The sequence below is a fragment of the Anthonomus grandis genome, chromosome 3, assembly GCF_022605725.1.
Source record: "Anthonomus grandis grandis chromosome 3, icAntGran1.3, whole genome shotgun sequence".
Lineage (NCBI taxonomy): Eukaryota > Metazoa > Arthropoda > Insecta > Coleoptera > Curculionidae > Anthonomus > Anthonomus grandis.
In genome coordinates, this window is record NC_065548.1 from 1,065,748 (window position 1) to 1,085,832 (window position 20,085).

General features: G+C 28.1%; 2 protein-coding genes across 2 annotated transcripts in view; both read right to left on the reverse strand.

Moving 5' to 3' along the window:
• Window positions 1–20,085, reverse strand: part of LOC126734705 (agrin) — a 323,970-nt gene that overhangs the window by 119,459 nt on the left and 184,426 nt on the right. The gene's annotated exons all lie outside the window — the stretch shown is intronic.
• Window positions 1–20,085, reverse strand: part of LOC126734704 (uncharacterized) — a 228,845-nt gene that overhangs the window by 16,454 nt on the left and 192,306 nt on the right. Inside the window, exons 12-13 of the mRNA XM_050438420.1 lie at window positions 10,481–10,572; window positions 4,982–5,177 (exon numbers count right to left, since the gene is read on the reverse strand). Of these exons, the coding sequence (XP_050294377.1) occupies window positions 4,982–5,177; window positions 10,481–10,572 (288 nt within the window). The remainder of the gene's footprint in view (window positions 1–4,981; window positions 5,178–10,480; window positions 10,573–20,085) is intronic.

A 20,085-nucleotide genomic window follows, 5' to 3' on the forward strand; every position in this document is an offset into this window, starting at 1 on the left:
ATTTTAACCACATGCCCATAACTCAAAAACCAATAGAGCTACATTGCTAAAAATTTGCACAGTTACTGCCCTTTTAAATTGATTAGACACCTATTTTAGCGTTTTTTGATAAATGTACAAGAAGTTGATAAAAAAAAATTATTTAAAAAATTGAATTTTTCTCTTAGAAATTTTAACGACCTGCCTATAACTCAAAAACCAATAGAGGTACATTGCTGAAAATTTGCACAGTTACTGACCTTTTAAATTGATTAGACATCTATTTTAGCGTTTTTTGAAAAATGTACAAGAAGTTGATAAAAAAAATTAATTTAAAAAATTGAATTTTTCTCTTAGAAATTTTAACGACATGCTCATAACTCAAAAACCAATAAAGCTTCATTACTGAAAATTTGCACAGTTACTGCCCTTTTGAATTGATTGGACACCTATTTTAGCGTTTTTTGAAAAATGTACAAGAAGTGGATAAAAAAAAATGTATTTAAAAAATTGAATTTTTCTCTTAGAAATTTTAACGACATGCCCATAACTTAAAAACCAATAAAGCTACATTGCTGAAAATTTGCACAGTTACTGCCCTTTTAAATTAATTAGACAACTATTTCAGCTTTTTTTTGAAAAATGTACAAGAAGTTGATAAAAAAAAAATTATTTAAAAAATTAAATTTTTCTCTTAGAAATTTTAACGACATGCCTATGACTTAAAAACCAATGGAGATACATTGCTGAAAATTTGCACAGTTATTGCCCTTTTAAATTGATTAGATACCTATTTCAGCGTTTCTTAAAAAATGTACAAGAAGTTGATAAAAAAAAAATTATTTAAAAAATTGAATATTTCTCTTAGAAATTTTAACCACATGCCCATAACTCAAAAACCAATAGAGCTACATTGCTGAAAATTTGCACAGCTACTGCCCTTTTAAATTGAATAGACACCTATTTCAGCGTTTTTTGATAAATGTACAAGAAGTTGATAAAAAAAAATTATTTTAAAAATTGAATTTTTCTCTTAGAAATTTTAACGACATGCCTATAACTCAAAAACCAATAGAGCTACATTGCTGAAAATTTGCACAGTTACTGCCCTTTTAAATTGATTAGACATCTATTTCAGCGTTTTTTGAAAAATGTACAAGAAGTTGATAAAAAAAAATAATTTAAAAAATTGAATATTTCTCTTAGAAATTTTAACGACATGCCCATAACTCAAAAACCAATAAAGCTACTTTGCTGAAAATTTGCACAGTTACTGCCCTTTTAAATCAATTAGATATCTATTTCAGCGTTTTTTGAAAAATGTACAAGAAGTTGATAAAAAAAAAATGTTTTTAAAAAATTGAATTTTTCTCTTAGAAATTTTAACGACATGCCCATAACTCAAAAACCAATAAAGCTACATTGCTGAAAATTTGCACAGTTACTGCTCTTTTAAATTGATTAGACACCTATTTCAGCGTTTTTTGAAAAATGTACAAAAAGTTGATAAAAAAAATGTATTTAAAAAATTGAATTTTTCTCTTAGAAATTTTAACCACATGCCCATAGCTCAAAAACCAATAGAGCTAAAATGCTGAAAATTTGTACAGTTACTGCCCTTTTAAATTGATTAGATACCTATTTCAGCGTTTTTTGAAAAATGAATATAAAGTTAATAAAAAAAAAATTTAATTAAAAAATTGAATTTTAGTCTTAGAAATTTTAACGACATGCCCATAACTCAAAAACCAATAGAGCTACATTGCTGAAAATTTGCACAGTTACTGCCCTTTTAAATTGATTAGACACCTATTTCAGCGTTTTTTGAAAAATTTACAAGAAGTTGATAAAAAAAAATTTATTTAAAAAACTGAATTTTTCTCTTAGAAATTTTAACGACATGCCCATAACTCAAAAACCAATAGAGCTACATTGCTGAAAATTTGCACAGTTACTGCCCTTTTAAATCGATTAGATACCTATTTCAGCGTTTTTTGAAAAATGTACAAGAAGTTGATAAAAAAAAAATTATTTAAAAAATTTAATTTTTCTATTAGAAATTTTAACGATATGCTCATAACTCAAGAACCACCAAAACTATAATGTTAAAAATCTGTACCAATATTGCTTCTTTAAAAAATAGTTAAACACGTTTTAGATAGTTTTTCCAAAAAAATATATACCTAGTAAGTTAAAAGTAACTGAGAGTAAAAGATAATTTTGCAACACCACTCCAAAAATCCCACATATAAAAAAATACTAAATTTATAAGCATCAAAATATAAATAAAACGATAAACTCCATTTTCTGTCAAATATTTTATTTAATATTCGTATTTCGTGTAACGTAAAGCCAAGAAGCAAAACTAGACTCTTAGCGACAAAATCCATTTCGCAATTTAATATTCGAGTCGCGACATAGCGACAAACTTAAGGATTTTTCTTTTTAATTTTTTTGTTGTTTTTTTGTTCATTTTCCCACCTTAAAAATACAGAGAGACAAATACCCTCAAGAAATCGTTTCCTCGCAATTTTCATTATTAAAATGAGCAAACTCGACTTCGGTTCAGTCATCTTTTGCTTCGAAATTACAATTTCCTTTGTCTTTTCATCGAATTATTCTCGAGTTATGATAAGAATTTTTGCTGCCATTTTTTCAGTTTAATCCTAAATCAGTTTTCTGTCAAATTCCTAAAAGGCCTTTTACCCTTCAATCAATCTCGACGAGAGCCTTGTCCCTTTAAAAGGGCCTTTTTAACCTTTTTTCTGGGAGTTTTCCTTTTACCTTTTTCGTTAATCGCAAACAGTCGTTTTAACCTTTGATCATTATAATCGTTGGGGAATTCGTTGCCCTCGGCAGTCTGTAGGTTAAGAAATCGATTCGAGGGGTTTCTTAACGTCGAAATTATTTATAGAGGGTATTTTCGCTATATAACCTCCCTTATGGTAGTAATATATTTCGAGAAAAGTTATCTAAAAGGGACAAGCAACAAATCCCTTATGATTTTGACTAGAAACGACCGGCACAGTGGATACGTGCTTTAATAACCGGACAAAAAATTCAAAAATTGTTGACCTCCTAAAAGATTAGTGAAAAAGGAGGTGAAAGGAACTGATATGGAAAATTTTTAAAAAATATGCCTTTTCTCAATTCTTTGTATGTTTTTTTTTTAAAACCCTGAAATAGGGGTCTAGTAAATTAAAAGGGCAGTAACTGTGTAAATTTTCAGCAATGTAGCTCTATTGGTTTTTGAGTTATAGGCATGTCGTTAAAATTTCTAAGAGAAAAATTCAATTTTTTAAATACATTTTTTTTTATCAACTTCTTGTACATTTTTCAAAATACGCTGAAATAGGTGATTAATCAATTTAAAAGGGCAGTAACTTTGCAAATTTTCAGCAATGTAGCTTTATTGGCTTTTGAGTTATGGGCATGTCGTTAAAATTTCTAAGAGAAAAATTCAATTTTATAAATAAATTTTTTTTTATCAACTTCTTGTACATTTTTCAAAAAACGCTGAAATAGGTGTCTTATCAATTTAAAAGGGCAGTAACTGTGCAAACTTTCAGCAATGTAGCTTTATTGGTTTTTGAGTTATGCGCATGTCGTTAAAATTTCTAAGAGAAATATTCAATTTTTTAAATAATTTTTTTTTTATCAACTTCTTGTACATTTTTCAAAAAACGCTGAAATAGGTGTCTAATCAATTTAAAAGGGCAGTAAGTGTGCAAATTTTCAGCAACGTAGCTTTATTGGTTTTTGAGTTATGGGCAAGTTAGTACAATTTCTAAGAGAAAAATTCAATTTTTTAAGAAAAAAATTTTTTTATCAACTTCTTGCACATTTTTTAAAAAACGCCGAAATAGGTTTCTAAAGAATTTTAAAGGGCAGTAACTGTGCAAATTTTCAGCGATGTAGCTTTATTGGCTTTTGAGTTATGGGCATGTCGTTAAAATTTCTAAGAGAAAAATTCAATTTTATAAATAAATTTTTTTTTATCAACTTCTTGTACATTTTTCAAAAAACGCTGAAATATGTATCTAACTGATTTAAAAGGTCAGTAATTGTACAAATTTTCAAAAGTGTCACTTTTTTCGTTTTTGAGTTACAATAATGTTGATCAAAATTTTTATAAACTTATCTCAGATTTCAAAAAAAAAAATATACAAAGTAAAAAAGTGAAAAAAAAGTACCAAATAAAATATGCAATAAAAAAACTAAAATATTAAATTCCTAATTTAATAAGTAAACAAACGAAAAATTCATTAGGTCCATGTTTCGCCCTAGAAGAACATCATCACTAATTCATATTTTAAAACTAGAAACCCTTAAAAGAGAACAATATTAATGTGAGCCATTGCTACAAAAATTAACCCCACTTCAACTTTTTTTCATTAAAAATGAATTTAAAAAACCGATATTTGGCCACTTTTTAGGCATAATTTTTTTTTTAAACGTTTACTTTTTTTCCCTTTTTTGAGTCCGATATCGAATAGGGAAGTCCATTAGGAAAAAGACCTAGACTTTAAAATCACCTTGACAATAGTTGCCAAGGAAAAATTCAAATTCACTTTAAATTTTTGTTGAAACCATTTGGGGGAAACTGGCAGGTATTGTAGATAGGACTTAAAAATGAAACACTTTCAATAACTTAAAAAAAAATTAATAAAATAAATTCGAGCAAATAAATAAACCAAAAAAATGCCACCCGAGACAACACCTAGTATTTTGACTATTTACATTTTATTAGTCAGTTTGGAGATATATTAGTTTAGTTAAGCTTTAATATTTTTTTTTGTGTGTATATTATATTTTTAGATAATAAATAGGGTAGATATAGGGTTACTGTACCTACCAAAACATCATTTAAACTGAGTTTTTAGAAGTTGATGTAACCAATAGCTTATTAAAAAATGTTAATAAACATTACACATTTTATTATATGTAGCCTAAGGTTATGGTGTGTAACTGGTAAATCCCAAAATGAAGCAGTTTTACGTACCTTCGGTGGTGACGACTCTGGATCGTACCAGATCCACTTTATTGGCCACCAGGATGACCGCTTTCGTACCGATCGTATCCAAAGTCCATAAGTTCTGCAGAATTTTCTCGGCACATTCGAAACTGGTGTGGTCCGCACAGTTATAAACCACGCAATACGCGTGCGGATCCGTGTATTTTTTTACCAAAGAATCCGGCTAAAAATTACAGGAAAAAGAAAACAATTAAATTTAGCAAAAAAAAATTAATTGAAAAAGGTGCCGTCAGTACAGTATTAGGGACAAATTATTCAGTTTCAGATTGTGAAGTGTTTTGACCCTAAAAATGGCAAGTTTTATAAGAAAAAAATACAATAGTTGATTTTATTAGTTTATTGTACAAAAAAGACCCTATCTTGTCCACATTTTTAAGGACCTAACCCAATGAAACCATTGAAAAATAAATTACAAAATATACAATAAAAATCCCATTAAATGCTTTACGCATTTCCAATTTCACCATTAGAATTTCCGCCCTTTCTCTACGCAGTTATTTAATCTGAACCGAAGGGAGGAAGGCCCTTACGCAAGCGTTATTGCTTTTCGAGTGGCTTTAATCCCTGCATAATATCGTATAAACCACGTCAAACGTTCGATTTTTATAATATATTAAAGCGCCCCGAGTGGGGTTTTATTTAATTTCAAGTTTAAATGTAAGGTCGGCTTATAATACAGGGTGTCCATTTATAAACTGACACATTTTAACTGCTTATAAGTCGAGAACGAAAAATGACAACAATGTGCGGTTTTCACAGAACTTCATCAATATTGTTAAAGTTTTTTTTGACAGTGTTGCCAAGATTCAAAATTTATCTGAAATGGGAGGAAAAAAATTGATGATTTTCAAAGGCCGATTTCTCAAAAATTTGAAATGTAACAACCTGTACTTTTTAATTTCACATGAAAGCCTGTTAAATCCCCTTTCCGAAAAAGTATAAATTGTTTTAAATTCATTATTTTTTTTTTACAGAGCCAATTTTAATAAATGACATCTTTTTGAAAATTTTCCTACAATAAATACCTATTAAATAACATTCTCGGTATCAAGTGACAATAATAACAATCGTAGCTTGTCAAGGAGGCTGTGAGTTGCACAATTTTTTTTATGGGCTTCAACTACTGTCAAATCTTTTTAACGTCATTTGTTGGGCAGCCCCAATAATTTGATTTCTATATGTATTTTTGCATTTTTTAAATATTTTGAAAGGTTTAAATATGTTTACCACCCGGGAAAAGGCACGTTGCGTGTTATTATTTAGTAAATCAGTTACGCAGACGAGAAGAAGATTTAGGCTGTTTTTTGAAAGAGCTCCACCTTCACGCAATTCTATACTTCATTGGGTACGCCAATTTTCCCAGGAGGGAACAGTTAAAAGAAAAGTTATAATAAATCTAAATGCATAAGATAATCTGTCGGATGATATTTTGCTGGTAAAAGAAGTGTTGTCCTTAAGCAATAACCAAATATCTATTAGGAAGATAGCTCAAACGACAAATATGTCAAAAAGTAAAGTACATAAAATTCTAAAAATAATTAAGTTTAAACCCTACAAAATTCAAACTTTCCAAAAAATAGAAAATTGCGCCCTTGAAAAAAGATATTTAATGTGGGAAACACTACTAGATCTTTTTAGAAATGAGCCGAATACCAATTTAATAATGTTTGATGAGGCAACATTTCACATCAGTTAAATAAGCAGAACTGCCGAATTTGGGGAGATGAAAATCCTCGAGCGTATAACGAATTTGAAAGAGATTCTCCTAAGCTGAACGTATGGTGTGCAGTATCGAAATCTAAAATTTATGGGCCATTTTTTTTTTCAAGAAGCAACAGTGAATGGAAATAATTACACCGATATGTTGGAAAGGTTTTTTTATTCTCAACTTCAGCAGCATGGAATTTTAGACACGGTCTACTTCCAGCAAGAGGTTCTCCAGGGTCGCAAGGGATTCCTTAGATATTACTTTTGGAAACAGATTGATAGGGCGATAACAGGTCCAATCGAGTGGGCACCTTATTCTCCCGATATAAACATTCCAGATTTTTGTATATGGGGATATGTAAAAGAGCGTTGCTACAATCCAACCCCAAGAAATTTGGATAAACTGCGCAACAACATAGTAAACGTTTTCAACCAAATTACACCGCGAATGCTACAAACCGCCTTCGGCAACTTATTTCTTCGTCTACATTTGTGTTCCGAGCAAAATGGGGGTCATATTCAGCAGTTAATTTATTAGTTATAAATTAAAATTAATTTCTTCAATTGTTTGTTGTTAACATTGTTGTAAATAGTTGTAATTTAATACATAGAATAAATAATTTTTATAGACATGGCAATAGCGCAAATTATTTAATTATGATCATGCTAAAGCGATACATAGGCAATTACCAGAAAATGTTCATCAATCACTGAATAAGTATTCTAGGAAAATTTTCAAAAAGGTGTCATTTACTAAAATTGGCTCTGTAAAAAAAATAATCAATTTAAGACAATTTATACATTTTCGGAAAGGATATTTAACAGGCTTTCATGTGAAATTAAAAAGTACAGGGTGTTACATTTAAAATTTTTGAGATATCGGCCTTTGAAAATCATCAATTTTTTTCCTCCTATTTCAGGTAAATTTTGAAACTTGGAAACACTGTCAAAAAAAACTTGAAAAATATTGATAAAGTTCTGTGAAAACCGCACATTGTTGTCATTTTCCGTTCTCGACTTATAAGCAGTTAAAATGTGTCAGTTTATAAATGGACACCCTGTATAATGAATTTCGCATTAAAAAAAAAAAAAAATTATAAATTTAGGGATAATTCCTAGAACCTAAGTTTTCAATTGCCAGGAAAATAATTAATTTCACCAAATATTTATACAAATGTCACAGAAATATTGATTTTCCGATTTCCGGAGTTGCCGAGGCAATCAAATAAATTTTTTCATATTTCTGAAAAATTACTTGGAAAATGAACAATTTTCTCTCGTTTGTAAAAAACTTAGGCAATTTTTAAAAAATTATTAAGGAAAGTTGCAGTTACAGTTTTTTCAAATTTCTGAACAATCCCCAATCTGAACAAATACGTTTCTTTCTACTAAATTACTTATCAGTTACGAATATTTGCCATTAATATCCAAATCGATGAGGGCCACGAATTTTTAAACAACACCATAGAATTTTACGAAATAAATCTTATTTTGACAAAATTTTGTTTAATACATATTATATTTTTATATTATTTATAAATTATCTTTTTATATTACCGAAATACAAAATAGCTTTACCTTAATTAAAAGGAGATTTATGTATATTTTCTTTTAAGTGTATTTCATTATTCTAAAAAGACATTTAATAACTATAATATGCAAGGTACTATCATCGATAACTTAGTCAAAATTGCAATTAATGTTTAACTGTTCTCTAGACACTAGTGTAAACTACAGTAAAATCGGACCACTTTTCACTAAACAGTAAACACTTTATTAAAACCGCACATTGTTCGAAAATTCGTAGCCCGCATCAATTTGAATGTCAATGTTAAAAGACTCATACTACTTATTTGATCTATTCTTTAGAGACACTTGAAAAAAACCTTTTACGGTAATTAGTATCTTAGTGTATTTATTTAAATTATACCTTAAAGTGTTTTCTAGCCACCAGTGGGAACCAGAGTAAAATCAGACCAATTTTCACTAAGAAGTGAAAACTTTTATAAAAACATAATTTGTTTGAAAATACATGACCATTATCAATTTAAATATTAAATAATAAATACTCATAATTATTTATTGTCTTCTTTAGTGAGTCTTACAGCTGTTTAAAGCACTCAATTGCCTGGAAGAAATAACTAAATTCTTCAAGCAGTTGTATAAAATAAATTTTTTTTTTCAAATTTTAAACAATTACCAGAAAAAATAACAATTTTTTACGAATTTCTAAAAATTTACTTCAAAAATTAACAATTTTTGTTTTTATTTAGGAAAAATTGTCAGCAATTTTATAAAGTTTGTAAAAAATTGTTAAAAAAGCCAATAATTTTATTAAGTTTCTAAAAAAATGCTATGAAAACAGTTCTTCCGAATTTCTTTCAAAAATCCAAAAACATAACAATTTTGTCTAAACAATTAAAAAGAAATCATGTTTTTGACAAATTGTCACGAAAATTAACGGTTTTTTTTTAATTTCTAAATAATTACCATACCAGAAAAAACAAGTGATATTTCCATAGTTTTGGAAAATTACTAGGCAGTTTAAGGATCAGGAAATATCCGTTTATTTGAATATCTAAATTTATTAAAAATTATTAATTTTTTTCCTTGACGTTTTTTCAGAAATTTAGAAAAACTGCCTAGAATAATTTGATTATTTCTTCCAGGGAGTTAAGTGCTTTAAGACAGCTTATTCCTATCTCTCTCTCTCCTTCTCTTATCTCTCACATGCTTCCTTTATTATTCTCTGGATCATCTTACGCTAACTTTCACCTTCTTTATTCAACATCTAGTCAATGCAATCTCTTATCATCGTCTTTTCATCTTTTTCTTTATCTGTCTTTTTCTATATCATTCACGTGCCTCCATCATATTCTCTCTGTTTCATTTTATTCTCCCCAAGTACTGTCATTTTTATCTACGTCAGTCAGTAACTCACTTGGTCTGATCTCTCTCTTATAAACTTTCCTTTATTATTCTTTGACACAACACAAACGTAATTTAGATACAAATTTAATATAGAGCCTTAGTAGGAATTATACATATTTGTTAAAATTCTTTTAAAAAATCACTGTTTTTCGTCCATATTATCCAATCTAATAAGGTTGTTTTTATACTAAATATTTATATATAAAGTTATATCAAATTTAAATAAACAGTGTAATTAAATTAAGTATGAAATATGTATTTTCTGCAAGAGCATTGTCTTTCATTAAGACAACCCTTAGCCCCCCACCCACCCCAAACATTTGCCCAGTGGGAAATTCTTTTGAAAAATCACCGTTTTATGTTCATAATACCAATCTAATAGCATTATTTTTGTATTAAATATTGATTAATATACATATAGATAATTATATTAAAATAATACTCTGAGTGTTCTGTAGCCTCTAGTGGAAACTAGAGTGAAATCGGACTAATTTTCACTGAACAGTGAACACTAGAACAGAATTAGTTTGAAAATTCATGACCACTATCGTTTTGAATATTACATGTTAAATACTTATAATTCTTTAATGACTCATAAAAAATCTTCTGCTATACTTACAGTTCTAGTATATTTTTTTAGTTAATCATAAAAGTATTCTCTAGCTATCAGTACAAACTAAAGTAAAATCTGAACAATTTTCACTAAGCAATGAACACACTTTGATACAAACAGATTTTATTTAAAGTTTCACAATCCTCATCAGTTTGAATATCAACTAATAAAAACTCTTGGATAAATTAAGTGAATCTTTTCCACTGTCTACTTACCGATAAGTCCATCGTAGCAAAATCGATAAAGGTCAGCTCGGATTCTTCTCCGGCCAATAAGACCGACACAGACTTCTCCCCACTCTCGTCATCTGAAAAATAAAAACAAATTAAGTTCTCACTTATGAATATTTATCGGAGAAAAACTTCCTCTACTTCTTCTTCGAATTAAATAAAAATTAAATCCCTTTTCAAAAAAAACTATTAAATGCTGAAAAGTTTTCCCACTAAATGGCGCCGAATAAACAAGAAACTCGACGGTTCAAAGTCAAACGGAAACTTGCAAAACATTCCGCGCTTTAAAATCAAACACGAGAAAGTCGGATCTCCCTCGGCCCCACTTCGCACCGTACTCTTCACGTTCTAATTAAAAAACTTCACGCCTTGGCCTTATAAGCAAACGGAAATTTTCAAAAAAAAAAAACAAATAAAAGGAAACTTAGTTATTAAAGTGATAATATTGGGTCAATATTGGTTTTTGATTAAGCGAGTTCGATTGGGTTGCCTATAATGAAGTTTTTAATTAAAAACTACCATTCGATCATTAGAATTTAATATTTGTTTTATGGGATTATCAAATTTTGGTAAACTTTTATGTTATTTAAAGTTTTATGTCCATATGGCCCTTTTAGTCTCAGGGATTACATAAGAGAGTAATAGAATGATTTTTTTTTAATACACATTCTGGAAATAGTGTGACATAGTATATCTAACTACATTAACGAAAATGTCCTTTTATTATTTTATGATAAGCTAAACTAGGATAGAGATACATTAATAAGCATCAAACTTCTATTGTATATCTCCATTTTTTTTTTCTTAAAGGAACATTTGCCCAATTTTTAAAAAAACAAATACCTGCCTGGATAATCTGGAAATTAGCAAAATGTATTCAATTTTATACAAAAAAACCCCATATTTCCATAATCCGCTGAATTATATTTTCCCCCAATTCTCGTAATTGATTCTACATGGATGTGATAAAATAATCCGATTAAACGTTTTTCTTTTCTATATACAACAACGACGTAATCCCGTAAGACGCCTTAATCCAGGACGTCAGAGGGGAAAATATTACGGTAAAAACGAGAAAAATATTTTTTTTATTACGTGTATAAATTATTTGAAAATATCCTTTCCTTATCGGTCTGTAGGATAACTAAGAGGTCGATTAGTAAAATTGTAAATTGTTGTTAAAATTATATTTAGAGCATTGAGAAGGGATATCAGTGTTAACGAGTAAATAAACGGCTTTCTTTAAAAAAATATGTTTATTTTATTGCTGTAGCTCAACTGGATTCAGAGATATCGGGGTTGGAAGTCTACGTCGACGTCCAAAGCCTCCACTGACACCAAGAAAATTTCAAATGGATGTAACTCATTAACGCTTTATCCAATTTTAAAGATTTTTAAAGTATTTGCTAGATAATTGTAAATAGTATAACCATTAATTTAAGATAATTGTCCTAGAAAATATACCAAAAAAGATATGAGACTTTTTTGACTCGTTTTGAGTGTCTCATGAACCATCTAGACAATATGATGAATATCTTTGTAGCAAATAGTCCTAGAGCCTTCAAGGTTATAATAAGTATGATAGAACAAAGGATTTGCTTGTGAACACACTTTATTTCATGACTCTAGCTCATATAGATCCAGAGATATCGAGTCTGGAGTTCCAGGTCGCCATCCAAAGCCTCCACTGACACCAAGAAAATTTAAAATGGATGTAACTCATCAACAGTATATCCAATTTTAAAGATTTTTACAGCATTTGCTAGATAATTATAAATAGTAAAATTATTAATTTAAGATGATTGTCCTAGAAAATTTACCAAAAAAGATATGAGAGTTTTTTGGCTCAGGCCAAATGTCTCATGAGCCTCCTAGACAATATGTTGGATATCTAACTCATCAACGGTTTATCCGATTTTAAAAATTGTTAGAATATTTGCTAGATAATTACAAGTACTATAACTCTTAATTTAAGATGATTGTCCTAAAAAAATTACCAAAAAAGATATGCGACTTTTTTGGCTCAGACCGAGTGTCTCTTGAGACTTCGAGATAACATGATGAATATCTTTGTAAAAAATTGTCCTAGAGCTTTTAAGGTTATAACAAGTATGATAGAACAAATAATTTTTTTGTGAACAAACTTTATTTCATGACTCTAACTTATATAGATCCAGAGATATCGAGTCTGGAGTTCCAGGTCGACATTTAAAGCCTCCACTGACACCAAGAAAATTTCAAATTGATGTAACTCATCATCGGTTTATCCGATTTCAAAAATTTTTAAATCGTTTGCTAGATAATTAAAAGTAGTACAACACTTAATTTAAGATGATTGTCCTAGAAAATTTACCAAAAAAGATATGAGGATTTTTTGGCTCAAGCCGAGTGTCTCATGAACTGTCTAGACAGTATGATGAATATCCTTGTAGCAAATCGTCCTAGAGCTTTTAAGATTATAACAAGTATGAGAACAAATCATTTGCTTGTGAACAAACTTTATTTCATGACTCTAGGTCATATAGATTCAGAGATATCGAGTCTAGAGTTCCAGGTCGACGTCCAAAGCCTCCACTGACATCAAGAAAATTTCAAATGGATGTAACTCATTAACAATTTATCCGATTTTGAAAATTTTTGGACTATTTGTTAGATAATTACAAGTACTATAACTTCCAATCCAAAATAATTATCCTAGAATTTTTACCAGGGAAGATATAAGAGTTGTTGAGCTCAGGCCGAGTGTCTTAAAAGATTTCTAGATAAGATTATGGATATCTTTGTAGCAAATAGTCTTAGAGCCTTTAAGGTTATAACAAGTATTATAGAATAAATCATTTGCTTGTGAACAAACTTTATTTCATGACTCTAGCTCATATAGATGCAGAGATATCGAGTCTGGAGTCCTAGGTCGACGTCCAAAGCCTCCATTGACACCAAGATAATTTCAAATGCATGTAACTCATCAACGGTTTATCCGAATTTAAAGATTTTTAGAGTATTTGCTAGATAATTACAGATACTACAACTCTTAATTTAAGATGATTATCCTAAAAAATTTACCAAAGAAGATATGAGGCTGTTTTGGCTCAGGCCGAGTGTCTCATGAGCCTTTTAGGTAACATGATGAATATCTTTGTAGCAAATAGTCCTAGATCCTTCAAGGTTATAAGGAGTTTGATAGAACATATCATTTCTTTGTGAACAAACTTTATTTTATGACTCTAGCTCATAAAGATCCAAAAATATCGAGTCTGGATTTCCAGGTAGACGTCCAAAGCCTATACTGACATCAAGAAAATTTTATATGGATGTAACTCATCAACAGTTTATCCGATTTTAAAAATTTTTAAAGTATTTGCTAGACAATAAAAGGTACTAGAACTCTTAATATAAGATGATTATTCTAAAAAATTTAGCAAAAAAGATATGAGACTTTTTTGGCTCAGGCCGAGTGTCTTATGAGCTTTTTAGGTAACATGATGAATATCTTTGTAACAAGTCGTCCTAGAGCTTTCAAGGTTATAAGAAGTATGATAGAACAAATAATTTGCTTATGAATAAACTTAATTTTATGACTCTAGGTCATATAGATCTAGAGATATCGAGTCTGGAGTTCCAGGTCGACGTCCAAAGCCTCCACTAACACCAAGAAAATGTCAAATGGATGTAATTCATCAACGGTTTATCCGATTTTAAAGATTTTTAAAGCATTTGCTAGATAATTATAAATAGTATAACTAATAGTTTAAAATAATTGTCCTAGAAAATTTACCAAAAAAGATATGAGGCTTTTTTTGCTCAGACCGAGTGTCTCATTAGCCTTCTAGATAACATGATGAATATCTTTGTAGCAAATCGTCCTAGAGCTTTCAAGGTTATAAGAAGTATGATAGAACATATCATTTCCTTGTGAACAAACTTTATTTTATGACTCTAGCTCATATGGATCCAAAAATACCGAGTCTGGATTTCCAGGTAGACGTCCAAAGCCTCAACTGACACCAAGAAAATTTCAAATGGATGTAACTCATTAACGGTTTATCCGATTTTAAAATTTTTTAAAGCATTTGCTAGATAATTAAAAGTACTAAGACTCTTATTTTAAGATGACGATCCTAGAAAATTTTCCAAAAAAGATATGAGACTTTTTTGGCTCAGGCCGAGTGTCCCAAGAACCTTTTAGGTAACATGCTGAATATCTTTGTAGCAAATAGTCCTAGAGCCTTCAACGTTTTAACAAGTATAATAGAACAAATCATTTGCTTATGAACAAACTTTATTTCATGACTCTAACTCATATAGATCCAAAGATATCGAGTCTGGAGTTCCAGGTCGACGTCCAAAGCCTCCACTGACACCAAGAAAATTTCAAATGGATATAATTCATCAATGGTTTATCCGATTTTAAAAATTTTTGAAGCATTTGCTAGATAATAAAAAATACTAAAACTCTTTATTTAAGATGATTATCCTAGAAAATTTACCAAAAAAGATATGAGGCTTTTTTGGCTCAAGCCGAGTGTCTCATGAACTGTCTAGAGAGTATGATGAATATCTTTGTAGCAAATCATCCTAGAGCCTTCAAGGCTTTAATAAGTATGATAGAACAAATCATTTGCTTTTGAACAAACTTTATTTTATAACTCTAGCTTATATAGATCCAGAGATATCGAGTCTGGAGTTCCAGGTAGACGTCCAAAGCCTCCACTGACACCAAGAAAATTTCAAATGGATGTAATCCATCAACGGCTTATCCGATTTTAAAGATTTTTAAAGCATTTGCTAGATAATAAAAAGTACTAAAACTCGTAATTCAAAATGATTATCCTAGACTATTTACCAAAAAAGATATGAGACTTTTTTGGCTCGTGTCGAGTGTCTGATGAGCCTTACATATCGAATATCTTTGTATAATTATCTGTTACTTATTTACCAATTCTATATACTTTATAAATTCACTTTATTATAAATGAAAAGAACTATTCATAAACTCCAAAATTTTTCTGGAGTTGGAAAACGAACGTTTTCCCATAGGAAACGCGCTAAATAAATTATGAATATTTTCCTCATTTGGGCTCCACTGGAATAAAATTTAAATACGCCATTTGATGTTTTCTGCCTTAAGTTTATTCGATATTTTAAAAGGGCTTTTCAGGGAAAACGAGCGTTTAAATGCAAATTTTAAAGGATTCGCGAATTTATTAAAACTTTACTGGAAAACAGGCATTTGCAGTTTTCTTAGTTTCTTTAGCAGTTTAAGATAAGTCTGGAACAGATGTTTTTTGTAACGAATTTTATTAGCTAATAAAATCCCTTATTCAATTTCCTCTTTTATTCTGCATCAAGATATATCTCATTTGTCGTTGCTGTAATTTAAAAAATAAATACATAAATCCGAGGAATTTGTAAATGTCTTCTAAATCGACTGGATTTTCTTGTTCGTCCGTATCGAATTGAGAAAATTGAGCTTTTGGATTGACTCGATTTAGGGTTGAAATTACGGGTAAATCTTCCCTGATTTATTTTTTACCGGCATACATTGACTTTGTAACGTACGGATTGAGGATTTAAGTTAAATAAATTTATTTCGGTTTTTTATGGTAGAGAAAGTTGAAAAATTGTTCGGAATTTAGCGTTGATTTAGTCGATTTTTTTCAAGCCAAATGAAGCCCGTTTATCTTTTTTAGGTATTAAAAAATCGCTATTTTTTTGGGAGTAGATTTTGCGATATTTGGAGGTAATTTGAGTCATTATTTAAATTTTTCCAGGTATTGGGGAGGCTTTTTATTTTCCATTTTTTAGGCTAATAAGGTTAGTTCTTGATTGAATATTGTTTTCAGAACTTTATAAGTACAGTAATTATTTTTCATATTCTTCCAGGCCTTAACAATAATTTTTTAAATATTAAAAGTCATTTTTAGATCAAGAGTTTTTCAAAAAAATGTTTGTGGAGATCCTGGGTATTTATAGGCTCTTAGTAATTTTTTATATTCTTCCAGGTATTTTTTTTTTTAAATAAAAACCAGAAAAATACCGTAAATTAAAAATTTGACTAAATACTATTTTGAATATTGGTACATATATTCTTTGGAAAATTTTATTGGACACCTATTTCAAGGTTTTTTAAAATTTGTCCAGGATTTTGAGAAAAAATTTTTTAATCAAAATAAAAAAATTACCATAAGTCAAAAATTTGACTAAATACAGTTTTCAAAATTTGTATATATATTCTATGATAGATTTTACTGGACACCTATTTTAGGGCTTTTTAAAATTTTTTCAGAATTTTGCAAAAAAAAATTTTTTTGAAATAGGTGAACACATAAGCCATCCAAAGAATATATATGTACAAATTTTCAAAATTATATTCACTCCAATTTTTAAATTCTGGTATTTTTCTGATTTTTATTAAAAAAAAAATTAATACCTGGAAGAATATGAAAAATTACTAAGAACCTATGAGTATCCAGGATTACAGGCAATTTTTTTTTGCTGATAATTACTGGACTAAAAAAATTACTTGCTTTAAAAAAATAACTGAATTTTCCTCAAGCATGAATTAAGAATAATTTCGAATGTCTGGAAAAATATGAGTAATAATTCTATAAACCTGGAAATATTCATAAATTTCAGGAAACAATATTTTTTTTAGGAATATTCATGGACAAAATAAGGCGTTTGATATCTGAAAAAAAAAATTACTCTATAAAAAAATTAATTTAATTTATATAGAAAAAAAGTGAAAATTTGTAATTCCTTGAAAAAAAGGAAGATGCCTGGAAATTTCCAGAAAAATAGTTTTTAGAAATATTCCTGGACCAAAACTAGAGTTTAAAGCTTGAAATTATAAAATTTATTTCATTAATAATTAATAATTAATTTATTTGACAATTTAAGGAATATTTCATTTCTAATACCTGTAAAAATTTAAAAAAATAACCGAGGACTACTTCTTTAATGTTAAAAATAAGTTTAATTTCCTGAAAATATCCAGAAATTTTTTTTGGTAAAAATTTCTGGAATAGATCAGGTTTTTAATGTAAAAAAATAAAAATCACTCGCTAAAGAAATGAGTTTATTTATCTAATAAGAAAAGGAATACTAATTTTTAATGCCTGGAAGAACATGAATAATGACTGTAGGAACCTGGATATGACCGACATTTCCAGAAAAATTATTTTTGGGAATATTCCTTGACAAGGCACAATATGGGCCATAATTCCTGAAAAGTTAAAATATTCTCAAGATATAATTTATTTTATTTATATGAGAATATATGGTAATTTTCTGATTTTAAATTAAAAAAAATGACGTTAATCCAAAAAAATTTTTTTTTTTCAAAATTCTGGACAAACTTTAAAAAACCCTGAAATAGCTGTCCAGTTAAATCTTCCATAGAATATATGTACAAATTTTTAAAACTGTATTTAGTCAAATTTTTGATTTATGGTAATTTTTTGATTTTAAATTAAAAAAATTACTTTAATTCAAAAAAAAAAATTTTTCCTAAAATCCTGGACAAATTTTGAAAAAACCCTGAAATAATAGGTGTCCAGAAAAATCTTCCAAGGAATTTATGTATAAATTTTCAAAATTGTATTTACTCAAATTTTTGACTTAAAATAAGGCTGTTACTGCTTGTAAAAGAATGAACAAATTACTCTATTAAGAAATGCCTTAATTATTCTGGAAAAATGAAAAAAATAATTATTGCTATTGACTGGAAAAAAATTCATGATATCTTCAAGTGCCTGGAAATGCTTAGAATTACTAGAAAAGCAACTTTTGGGAAATATTTCCGAGTTCCTAGATTAATTTTTTTTTGGTTTTTTAATTATCTGGAAGAAGAAATAAAATATTTACCACTGCCTGGATGAACATAAATAAAAACTCAAAAAGAAAGGAAAAATAAAGAAAGTATATGAATATTATCTAAAAAGGCTAGGAATTTTGAGAAAAATCATGTTTGGGTATGTTCTGGACAAGGTACAAGGGTTTAATGCCTAAGAAGATAAAATTTTACCCATAACTAAAATATGTCACTTTATTTATATGTAAATTAATATATAAAAAATTTGTTTTTATAACTTCTGAGTTTCCTGGACAATTTTTATTTATAAAAAAATTTTCTTGGGAAAATTCCTGGACAAAAAAAAATCAGATTTCTTTATTAATTAATAAATAAATAATTAGGTTTTTTTAAAAAACAAATTAAAAAAGGAATATTCAGGTTTCCAGAAGAAGAATTTTTAAAAATATTCCTGGACCAGAACAAGGGTTTATATAGCTTGAAAATATGAAATTTACTTCGTAAAAAAATAATTAATTTTTGGGCCTGTAAGAATATTAAAAATAACTTAAATTATTTGGAAATTTTAATTGTGATATATCTAGATACTTTTCAAAAAAAAATTTTTTTTGTTTTTTGGAAAAGTTTCTAGACTAAAAGAGACTTTTAATGTCTTTTAATGAAAAAATAGAAATTAAAAGGAAAGTTAGACTAGTAGTCATTTATGTTAATTTTAAAAAATTAATATTTTTTTTAATTGTAAATAAATTGTAAAAAAACCTCAAAATAGGTGTGTAGTAAAATTTTTTTAAGAATGTATATACAAATTTTTAAAATTGTATTTATTTAAATTTCTGACTTTTGGTTATTTGTTTATTTTTATTAATAAAAATAATTTTTTTTTTTTGAAAATCTCTCACAAATTTTAAAAAAACCCAGAAATAGGTGTCCAGGAAAAGCTCTCAAGGAATATAGGTACTAATTTTTAAAATTTTATCAGATAAAAAAAATTACCATAAGTCAAAAATTTGACTAAATACAGTTTTGAAAATTTGTACATATATTTTATGGAAGATTTAACTGGACACCTCATTTAGGGTTTTTTAAAAAAATTTCAGGATTTTGAAAAAAAAAATTTTTTTTTGATTAAAGTAATTTTTTTTAATCAAAATTAAAAAATTACTATAAATTAAAAATTTGACAAAATACAGTTTTGAAAACTTATATATATATTTTTTTTTTTGGATTAAAGTGATTTTTTTTAATTTAATCTCAAAAAATTAGCATAAGTCAAATTGATAAAATTTGTACATATGTATATTCTATAGAAGATTTTACTGGATACCTATTTCAAGGTTTTTTAAAATTTGTCCAGGATTTTGAAAAAAAAAAATGTTTTGTTATAGTAATTTTTTTTTATCAAAATCAAAAAATTACCGTAAGTCAAAAATTTGACTAAACACAATTTTAAAAATTTGTACATATATTCTATGGAAGATTTTACTGGACACTTATTTTAAGGTTTTTTAAAAATTTGTGCAGGATTTTGAGAAAAAATTTTTTTTTCGGTTTTTAAGTATTTTTTTTTAATCAAAATAAAAAAATTTCCGTAAGTCAAAAATTTGACTAAATACAATTTTGAAAATTGGTATACATACTCCTTGGAAGATTTAATTGAACATCTATTTCAGCGTTTTTTTAAATTTATCCAGGATTTTGAGAAAAAAAAATTTTTTAGTTTAAAGTAATTTTTTTTTTAATCAAAAACAAAAAACTACCGTAAGTCAAAAATTTGACT